The sequence below is a fragment of the Aphidius gifuensis genome, linkage group LG6 (assembly GCF_014905175.1).
Source record: "Aphidius gifuensis isolate YNYX2018 linkage group LG6, ASM1490517v1, whole genome shotgun sequence".
Classification (NCBI taxonomy): Eukaryota; Metazoa; Arthropoda; class Insecta; order Hymenoptera; family Braconidae; genus Aphidius; species Aphidius gifuensis.
The window spans coordinates 944,856-955,622 of NC_057793.1; the positions used below are offsets into that span (position 1 = coordinate 944,856).

The 10,767-nt window shown below is 27.0% G+C and overlaps 3 protein-coding genes across 13 annotated transcripts in view; 2 read left to right on the top strand and 1 right to left on the bottom strand.

Moving 5' to 3' along the window:
• LOC122858649 (basement membrane-specific heparan sulfate proteoglycan core protein-like) overlaps positions 1-6,091 on the top strand; it is a 53,310-nt gene extending 47,219 nt beyond the window's left edge. For 10 of the 11 annotated variants that reach the window (XM_044161654.1, XM_044161656.1, XM_044161655.1 and 7 more), the window contains 8 exons: positions 104-2,428; positions 2,766-2,960; positions 3,223-3,495; positions 3,735-3,889; positions 3,954-4,261; positions 4,336-4,805; positions 4,892-5,057; positions 5,402-6,091. In XM_044161654.1, coding sequence (XP_044017589.1) covers positions 104-2,428; positions 2,766-2,960; positions 3,223-3,495; positions 3,735-3,889; positions 3,954-4,261; positions 4,336-4,805; positions 4,892-5,057; positions 5,402-5,507 — 3,998 coding nt within the window. In that variant the 3' untranslated portion in view covers positions 5,508-6,091. The remainder of the gene's footprint in view (positions 1-103; positions 2,429-2,765; positions 2,961-3,222; positions 3,496-3,734; positions 3,890-3,953; positions 4,262-4,335; positions 4,806-4,891; positions 5,058-5,401) is intronic. The other variant, XM_044161659.1, reaches the window with a different exon arrangement.
• A 267-nt stretch (positions 6,092-6,358) lies between these two features.
• Positions 6,359-9,198, top strand: LOC122858680 (basement membrane-specific heparan sulfate proteoglycan core protein-like). Its single transcript, XM_044161742.1, has 5 exons — positions 6,359-6,779; positions 6,838-7,222; positions 7,293-7,494; positions 7,553-7,903; positions 7,986-9,198. Exons 1-5 carry the CDS (start codon positions 6,366-6,368, stop codon positions 8,272-8,274), a joined length of 1,641 nt encoding a protein of 546 aa, XP_044017677.1. The 5' UTR covers positions 6,359-6,365; the 3' UTR covers positions 8,275-9,198.
• Positions 9,199-9,329: 131 nt separating this feature from the next.
• Positions 9,330-10,767, bottom strand: LOC122858716 (protein-S-isoprenylcysteine O-methyltransferase). Its single transcript, XM_044161821.1, has 3 exons — positions 10,312-10,767; positions 9,765-10,244; positions 9,330-9,694 (listed from the first exon to the last, which is right to left on the bottom strand). Exons 1-3 carry the CDS (start codon positions 10,507-10,509, stop codon positions 9,512-9,514), a joined length of 861 nt encoding a protein of 286 aa, XP_044017756.1. The 5' UTR covers positions 10,510-10,767; the 3' UTR covers positions 9,330-9,511.

Sequence of the window (10,767 nt, forward strand, 5' to 3'; positions counted from 1 at the left end):
GCAGATTTTCCTCAAAGTCTTTTAGACATTCCAGGTATCAAAAAAGAAAAAATAACAAATTATAATAATTAAATTAACTAATGATAAAAATTTTTTTTTCAAGGTTCAAATCCAGTTGAGCCAAAAGCTGTAATCCGTCCAATTTATCAACAAGTTAAAGAAGGTGATTCAGTTAATTTTGTATGTGAAGCTGAAGGTAATCCAAAACCTGAACTTGAATGGATTCGTATTGGTGGAACAGTTAATCCAAGTGCAACATTTATAAATGGAATTTGGAGTATACCATCAGTAACTAAAGATGATGAAGCAGAATATAAATGTATTGCTAAAAATAGTGTTGGTTCAAATGAACAAACAACAATTTTATATGTTGATAATAATCCAGATAAAGAACAACCTCCTATTGTACAAACATCTGGACCAACAATAACACCATCACAATGGATTGGTTCAAGTGGTGATACTGTACGTTTAATATGTTCACGTTTAAATTATCATAAACATGTTGAATGGATAAGATCTGGTAGTTTGCCACTTCCACATTCAGCAAGTCAACATGATGGTGTATTAACAATACCAAATCCAAATGAAAATGATTCTGGTACTTATATATGTATTGCAACAAGTAATCAAAACACTGAGACAAGTTCAAATGCACAAATTACAATTCATCCACGTAGAAATCCACCAATGATTAATGTTGAACCAGAGAAACAAATAGTACAACAAGGTAAAATTGCTGAAATTAAATGTCTCGTTAATGACAGAGATCCAAATGTTGAAGTTAAATGGTTTAAATATGGTGAACAAGTACTTGGTTCACGTGCACAACAACATGGTACAATATTAAAAATTATTGATATACAAATATCTGATCGTGGACGTTATATTTGTCGTGCAAATAATAGTGCTGGTACATTTGAAGCAAGTGCAATGATTGACGTTGAACGACGTGAAATACCAGTACTTGAACTTTATCCAAAAAATACACAAACAGTTATACTTGATGGTTCAGCTGATTTACAGTGTCGTGTTGTTGCTGGTTATCCAACACCAGAATTACACTGGTCAAGAAAAGATGGACGTCAATTTGGCTCAAATATACAACAATTACCAGGTGGTCTTTTACGATTAATACATATATCATTAAATGATGGTGGATCTTATCAGTGTACAGCTGTTAATGATGCTGGTACAACAACAGCATTTGCACATATTGAAGTACAATCAATGCCAGTTATAACAATAACACCAAAAAGTGGTATATTACCAGTTAAATTAAGAAATAAAATTTTATTAAGTTGTAATGCCGTTGGTAATCCACCACCAAATGTTATTTGGAGTAAATATACAAATGGTTATCCACCAAGTATTAATCCATTAGTTAGATCACAATTATCAACAGCTATTTATGAAATATCATCAATGTCAATTGATGATGAAGGCTCATATACTTGTCAAGCAACAAATGCAGCTGGTGTTAGTGAGGAAAGAGTACAACTTAGAATTGAAGATAATGAAGGATATGATGATGAAGTTAATTCAATTGATGATCCAGAAGCTTGTCGTGGTGATCAACCATGTAATATTACACCAACATATCATCCAGATAATCAAATACTCATACCAACTAAACAGGGTTTAATAATACCAAATGAATATTTAAAAATTCCAATTGGTGGAAAAGTTGAAATGCAATGTCGTGTTGTTGCTCCACAAAGAATTAATTTAGATTGGATTAGACAAGATCAAAGAAGCCTACCATATGGAAGTACAATTAACAATGGAATATTAACGATAAATGATGTTAATAAAGAAGCTGCTGGTGAATATATTTGTCGTGGTTTTGATGATAATAATAATGAATTATTCCGTCAAAATGCACATCTTGAAATAATATCACCACCAAGAATAATATTACATCCAAATAGACAAACTGTTGCACCAGGTGATAGTCCAACAATTATTTGTTCAGTAACTGGTGATCAGCCAATTAAAATTCAATGGGATTCTATTGGTAGATCATTACCATCATCTGTTATTGATGACAATGGATTATTAAAATTCAATAGTATAACATTTAATGATGCTGGTAAATATATTTGTAAAGCAACAAATGATGTTGGCACAGCTGAGGCTGTTGCTGAAGTTATTGTTAATGAAAATTATAATAGTGCTGGTGTTAAAGCCATTGAAAGAGATGTTAAAACACTTGCTGGTAATTCAGTTAGATTAAGATGTGATACTAGAGAATCAGTGTCAATTCAATGGACACGTGAAGGTTTACCATTACCAACAAATTCAAAAATTGTTGATAATCATTTGGAATTATTAAAAGTTAGACCTGAAGATAGTGGAAGATATTTTTGTCAAATTCGTAATTCACAAGGAACTGGATCAAGTGATTATATCAACTTCCAAGTTTCTCGTAAGTTAAAAAATTTATTTTTAATTATTTATTTTAATCATTGAAATATTTTTAATTTATTTCATGTTTTTTTAATAAATTTATATCTAAAAAAAATTTAATTTAAATATAATCATATTTTTTTTTTGTTTTTTTTTTGCGTGATTGTGCTTGATAACATAAAAAAAATTTAATTTGTTTTGTGATTTTTTTAAAATTTCATAATCTCTTTGTTTTTACATATATTTAATTTAATCATCAAACCCGGATTATATTATTTAACAAACTCTGTAACATAAAAAAAAAGTCTTTTATTTTTTTTTTTATTTTCAATTTTGACATACGGGTTATGATTTAGTTGTTAATTCGCTTGCGGATTGCATGCCAATATATCCATCAATACAATGTGCAAATAATGGACTGTACCTATGCCGAAGTCAAGATTGCGTATCATTGGATTTTGTTTGTGATGGGTATGCTCACTGCAGTGACGGAACAGATGAACGTTTCTGCCGGATCACGCGATATCGACAATATCTACAAAGACGACGCGGTTTGTTTTGTGAAAATTATGTTGTCGTATTTGTAAATATTTTATTCTAATTTTATTTTTTATCTCTGTGTTTGTATATTGTTTTTTCCACATAGCCGATTGTACATTAGTTATCCAAGTAGTTGATAGAAAAACAACAACAACTAATTAGCCGTAGCCAGCTCTAAAAAATTTCTTTCGATAACATTGTTTCGTTAATTAATTTATCAGTATAGTTTTTTAATTTAGTCAAATGTTAAAATAAATATTTTAATAATTTTAGCACCAACTGGTCCAGTTATACGCATTGAGCCATCATCAACAATTGTTAATATTGGTGACACATTTAATTTACGATGTGAATTTACATCGAGAAATCCAAGTGCACCAAGATACAGATGGTACAAAGCTGATGGATCATTACCAGCAAGTGTTCAAGTCTACGAGGATCGTTTAAAAATAGCCAGTGTTCAAATGAGTGACAGTGGTGTTTACAATTGTCGAGTTGATACACAAGAAGGAATATTTGATAAAGACTACAATCTCATTGTTCAAGGTATAATTTTAATTAATTTACATACAATAATTATAGTTGATAACACACTTTTTGAATAACATAAAAAATCACATTATATGTTTGTTTTTATTTTGTTAATTGTGCACTCTTTTGGCAATGTGTAAGTCCCCTAGTTCCTATAATATAAATTTTTTTAAAAAAAAGGAAAATAATATTATAATGAATCAAAAAAAAAGTATCTAGATAAATTTTTTTTAATAATAAATATTTAAAATTAGGTGGTGAACATGAAAATGATGAGCCAGCAATTGAAATGAAAAGTGTAGCATATGGATCACCAGTTGATTTAACATGTCGTGCTAATTTACGAGGTCCAGTAACATATCAATGGAATAAAACTGATGGTGATCTTCCTTTATCAACAACAAGTGAGGTAAATAATCAAAATTTTCAATCAACAATAAATAAAATTGACTAATTTGATAATTTTATTGCAGAATAAGCTAACAATAATGAGAGCAAATGAATTAGCAGCTGGAACATATATTTGTTCAGCAACAAATGGTATAACAAATACAGAAGTACCAGTGATACTTGTTGTCACTGGAATTGTTCCAAATTTCAGTCAAGCACCACGTAGTTATATATCATTACCACCATTACCTGATTCATATCTTAAATTTAATATTGAAGTATCATTTAAACCAGAAAATCATAATGGTATTATTTTTTATAATGCTGAAAGATCAGATGGACTTGGTGATTTTATTATTCTTTCATTGATAAATGGACATCCTGAATTCAAGTAATGAATTTAATAATAACAATAAATATAATTTAAATTATAAACTTATTGGGAAATGTTAATTTTATTTTTAGATATGATTTGGGCTCGGGAACAGCAACAATACATTCAGATAGACCAGTGACACTTGGTGAATGGCATACAATTAAATTAAATAGAAATCGTAAAGAAGGAATAATGATGGTTGATGGTGAAGGTTCATACAAGAGTGAAAGTACTGGAAGAAAACAAGGACTTGATTTAAAAGAACCATTGTACATTGGAAATATTCCAGATTATGTTATTATGAATCAAAACATTCAAATTGGTAGAATTGGTTTTGTTGGTTGTATATCAAAGCTTGAATTGAATGATAGAATTATTGAACTTACTGGTAGTTCAACAAGTAGTGTTGGTGTTACGACATGTGAAACTTGTGCTGAAAATCCATGTAATAATTCTGGTGTTTGTCAAGAAGCAACAACAAAATCAGGCTACAGGTGTCTTTGTCGAGTTGGTTACAGTGGACAACATTGTGATAGTACTGGTAAATCTTGTCTACCAGGTATGTCATAATTAATTACTCCATATAGTTTTGTTAATTTATTTAATTATTATTTATAAATTTTCATGGTTGAATTTAAATTTTAGGCATTTGCGGAAGAGGAAGATGCATCAGTACTGAGACAGGTTTCGATTGTCTCTGCCCACATGGTACACAAGGACAACGATGTGAAGAAAATGTTGATATTAAAAATCCAGCATTTAGAAATGAACATGCTTATCTTGCTTATCAAACACCAAAAGCAATGAGGCGGTAAGTTTTTATATTTTATTTTTAATTTTCTATCAAATGCCCGTTGCATGAGCATGCTGTCATAAATTTGATATTTGGCTCGGAATTTTCTTCGTTCTTCGTCTGCAATATATAATTTTATTTTATTTATTTTTTTTTCTTATTATTTTTATTTTAAACTGTATAAAAAAAAAAAGAAAATTACTTAATCCGTGGACGCTGCAGCTGGCGAGGACCAATTTCGATTCAAACAAAAAACACTGGAATATTATTATGATTTTTTTTTTTTTTTTGTTTTATTTAAATATCATGTTAATATATTATTATTTTATAATTTTTGTATTATTTTAAACGTTTATTTTCAGGCCATATTCAGCAGATAAATATAAATCAAAAAGATCGCATGCAAGATCATATTTGGAACAACTTAAAAACTCCAGATCATCACACCATCACGACAATAAAATATAGTTTTATTTTTCTACATGAAAATATCTTTAAAATAAAAAAATAATAATATCAATAATTCAAATATTTAATTAAATAATAGATAAATAATCTTATATAAATTTTTAAAATTAACAATTTTTATTTTTCTTTATATTTTTTGAAATATCATATTTTTTACATTTTCTAAATCAATTGGTTTTTACTATGGTGCTAAATACAACCGTGACATTAAATAATTATTATATTTAAAAAAAAAAATTTTTTTCTCTGTATAGCTTTATCATTTAAAAAAACAAAGAAAAAAAAATTTTTAAAATTGTTTTTTTTTTTTTTCTAATTCAGTGCTAAGTCATATTGTTTTTTAAAAAAAAAAAATGCATCAACGTCTAATAAACACTGCCGTGTTTGCATTTAATCATGTGGTGTTTTAAATATATAAATATTTTTTTTTGTTTCATTTTTTATTATTATTATTTTTTACCAATTGTCGTGACGTTTTTAATGCAACACTTGTTGTTCGTTGCTAGTAGTCAATTTATGTGTCGTACTTGTACTTATATATTCAAAAAAAAAATTCTAAAAACATGAAATTATATTATGCTCTGCTATTTTATTAAATAGACATTTATATTTTTTTTGCAAGCAAATAAAAATTTACGTGACAATCGTATTATAGCTTAAATAAAATTTGTTTTTTTTTTATTTCATTTATTCAGTGTGCTTGAGTTAAATTGAATTAAATATATTATCAATTTATTACGTGTATGATTTTAATTTTCTAGATGAAAAATGCTTGATAATTATAGAAAAAAATATTAATATTAATTCCATTTAATAATATTTAATTCTTGTGTTATTGAAATTTAAAAAAAAAAAAATATGAAAAAAAAAAAAATTAGGCTTAAGCTATCAATGAGTTTTAATCCATCGGACAATGGAGATGGAATATTGATATATTGTTCACAAAGTGAAGAAGGCTATGGTGATTTTGGTGCCCTGATAATAAAAGATCGTCATGTTGAATTTCGTTTTGATGTGGGAACAGGAATGGCTGTTGTAAGATCAAACTATATTATTCAACCAGGTGTATGGACAAGATTAACACTCAATCGTGATTTTAAAGATTGTAAACTATCAGTTAATGGTGAGCCACTTGTTGAAGGTCTATCACCAGGTACTGCTAAAACAATGACACTAAATACACCACTCTACGTTGGTGGTGTCAATAAAACAAAAATAACAATCAATAAAAATGTTGATGTTTCAAGACACTTTCATGGATGTATCAATGAGGTATAAATTTCATCAACTTTCCCTTACTGTAACAATCACTAATGTCTTTTAATTTTAGCTTGAAATAACATCATTAAATTTAAATCTACTTAAATCAACAATTGATTCAACAAACATTGAAGACTGTGAAATATCAACAATTAAAAAAACAGCTACAAATTCAACAATTAATTTAAATAATACAACAAATAAATTTACAACAACCTTGCCATATAATCCATGTGATTCAAGTCCTTGTCGTCATGGTATTTGTCAATTATCTAAAAATTTTTATGGATATTCTTGTACATGTGAATATGGATATGTTGGATTAAATTGTGAAAATGTACTTAAACAATGTGAATTATTAATACCATGTAAAAATAATGGTAAATGTAATGATCTTCATGGTTCATATAAATGCAATTGTCCACTTGGTTTTAATGGAAAAGATTGTGAAAAACGTAAGCATAAAATATTTCATTTAAAAATTACTACCAATTTGTAAATGATAAATGATCAATTTATTTTTAGATATTAAAATTGCTTATGATGTTAAATTTCATGGTGATGGATGGTTAGAAGTACAAAGATCACTGATGAAACATGAAGATGACAGTGAAATAATTGGTTTCGAAATATCAACAAATCAAAGTGATGGTTTGATAATGTGGCATGGACAAACACCAAATGATTTAAATTCAAATGACTACATTTCTCTTGGTGTTGTTAATGGGTAAATGAGTATTTCTAAAAATGAATTTAACATGAAATAAATTTACTATGTCTTGCAGCTATGTTGAGTACCAGTATGACCTGGGATCTGGTCCAGCAATTTTACGTGTTACAACAAGACGAGTAGATGATGGTGAACGTCATCGTGTTATTTTAAAACGTCAAGGAAGTGAAGGAAGTATTGAATTAAATGGAGAATACTTGGAGAGTGGTGTTAGTGATGGTTTACAACAAATATTAAATACACAAGGAAATGTTTTTCTTGGTGGTGTACCAGATTATGCAATGACACATGGAAAATATCATAATGGATTTTCTGGATGTATTTATACACTTGAAGTTCAAGATTCAGGTGCTATTAATATTGGTGATAATTCATTGAGAGGACAAAATGTTTACTCATGCACCAGGTAAATTTTTTTCTAATTTAATTATCAATTTTATGGAATTTAATAATGCAGAGACACATCTTTTTCATGCTGCTATTGACAGAGTCAAATGGCATCCATCATCTCTGGTATTTACTGATCCAGATAATGATATTTTTGATGCATTTATACCACCACCACCTGTTAATATAATCCATCCAAAACCAACCGTCAATTTATCATCACAAAATTTTAGTTTTCTTTATGTTATAACAATTGTTGATACTTTTATAAATGCAATTTTAAATTGCTCAATAATAAATGATAATTTACGATATTTTATTCGATTAATTGAAACATTAATATTTGGAAATTTTGTTAAATCATGTATTGTTAATTTTTTAAATATTTAATTAATTATAAAAAAAATTATAATATTGTAAAAAAGATAAACAAATATTTTGATGAATGACCAAAAAAAATTTGGAATATTTTTTTTCTTATTTGACGTAATTGTTTATAGAAAACGTCGATGATTTTGATGTTCCAAAAAGATAAATATGTTAAAAGTTATTTTGTATATAGTAAAAAGGTTATAGTTTAATTTGTTTATTGATAATAATGTTTTTACAGTGATCAAATGTATTATTCATCAAATGATCTTCCAATTCGAGGTGATCTCGATGGTGTCAAAAGCTGGCGCTAATAAATTTGCTTATAAATAATAGCTGTGCTTGAAAAAATTAACTAAAATATCATTCATTAAACTTGGATATTGTGAAAAATATAAATGCATGATAAAAAAATTATAAAATATCTTGATAAACAACTGAAGCTGTTCATCAACTATTTGTTATTGAATGAAAAATATTTAAAAAAAAATAATTGCTTTGATAAATTATCCAAATGAAAAAATATAAAAATATCTGAATTAGTTATTTAAAAAAACAAAATCATTATCATATTGAGAGTATCCAACTGTGCATGAAAATTATTTAAATAATGTATTTATATTTCTGCATCAGTACGATTAATCAAAAATAAAATAGGTCAATTAAATAGCTACACTGGATGTTTCGATATTGTTGATAAGAAATTAATGAAAAAAAAAAATGATAAAAGCACCAGTGTTGACTTTACAACATAAACAACTTGTTATTAATATAAAAATAATAATGTACTGATTAACAACATGAAAGTAATGAATTTTCTAATTATTATAAACAAAAAAAAAATCAGAAAACTATGAAAGTGTAGCATGTATCTTGTTGAAAATGAAATGACAATAAATATACTTTTGATAAAAAAAAAAATAATATACATAAAAGAAAAAAACATCACGAGTTTTATTTAATCTACCTTTTTAAAATGAAAAAAAAATATTATTTATTTGAAATTTAATTATCTCGGTAGGTATTATTTAAATTCATTCGAAAAAAAAATTTAAATTTCGAAAATTCAATCGAAATTATTTTTTAATAATTAAATATTTATTGTAAATGACAAAAAAAAACATGATATCTCGTTTTTACATAAATAATAAACTTGTTTACTCAAAAAAAAAAAAAAAAGATAATAAATTATTATTTAAATATTTAATTATGAAAAGAAAAAAAAATTAAGGTAAATTTTTAATTAAACAACATCTTGCTACGTGTCAATTCTGTATCCAGATATGAAAGGTAAACCAGTTCCAACTTGTTTTTGATAATTGACATATTGATCATCAAAAAAATTCAACAATGTTATTTCTTCAAGAATAACACGATCATGAAAAAATCTCCACGAAGCAATTGTATATGCAAGAAGGCAAAATGGATTTTGCAAAATTAACTGTAAAAATTAAAAAACAAATTACATTACTTGATTTAAAAAAATTAATTTAAACAAAATGATGTATTACCTGTGTTCCAATTGACCAATAGAACCAGCCAACATAACTTGGATGCCTGCAGAGTTGATAAACACCATGTGTTATAAGTTGATGATCATGTGATTTTTTAGTTTGTAAAATATGATTAAAATTATGACTAGCAGTTATCATAGCTAATTTTCTCAACACTTCACCACCAATACACATGAATAAACCAAAATACGAAACAATTGTTGATGTTTTTAAATCAGGATAATAATAACGTTCAATGATAAATTCAATCCAACTTGAAGCAGCAGCAATACCATATGCTAAGCTGTGTTGCAGTACAAAGCTATCAATACTAACTGCTTTTGGATTTGTCCAGGCTATTGCTAGAAATTCAGAGTAATGAAATGTTGACAGAACAATCATGTAGAGACCAAATGATTGCCATGTTCTTTCACCAAACACACCAATGATACATCCAATACCAGTTGTGTAACCAAGAAGTATTGATCTCACTGATACCTTTAACAAAAAATTTAATCAGCAGCTATTTTATTGTTTTTTTTGTGTTTATAATTTTACTACTTACTTGATAAATAAAATCTTTAAATGCAATTTTAATGAGAACATTTAAAAATGTAAATTGTAAAATGTGGATCCACCAAAAACTATTTATGATGGACCTATCATCAAGTGATAATTTTAACAAAATGTGAGATATTATTGCCAAATTTGAAGCACTGATAAATGACACTAAACTAACTCTTCCATCTTTACCGAGTTTCATTTTTAATTTTTTTAAGTACAAATTAGTTATTTTAAATAATTTTAGCAAGTATTTATTTTTTTTTATTTTATTGAATTGGCATCATGACTAGAGATCCAATAAATTAAAAAAGTAACTGCAACTGCAGTGCTATTATTGTAACGAGTTTTTTTTGTTTTTTAATTTATTTTTTTATTTAAAAAAAGTATATAAAAAACAATTAGGCCATTGTGAGGTTTGTTTTTTTGACTGTCTGTCAGTTGACACAGCTGATCGACC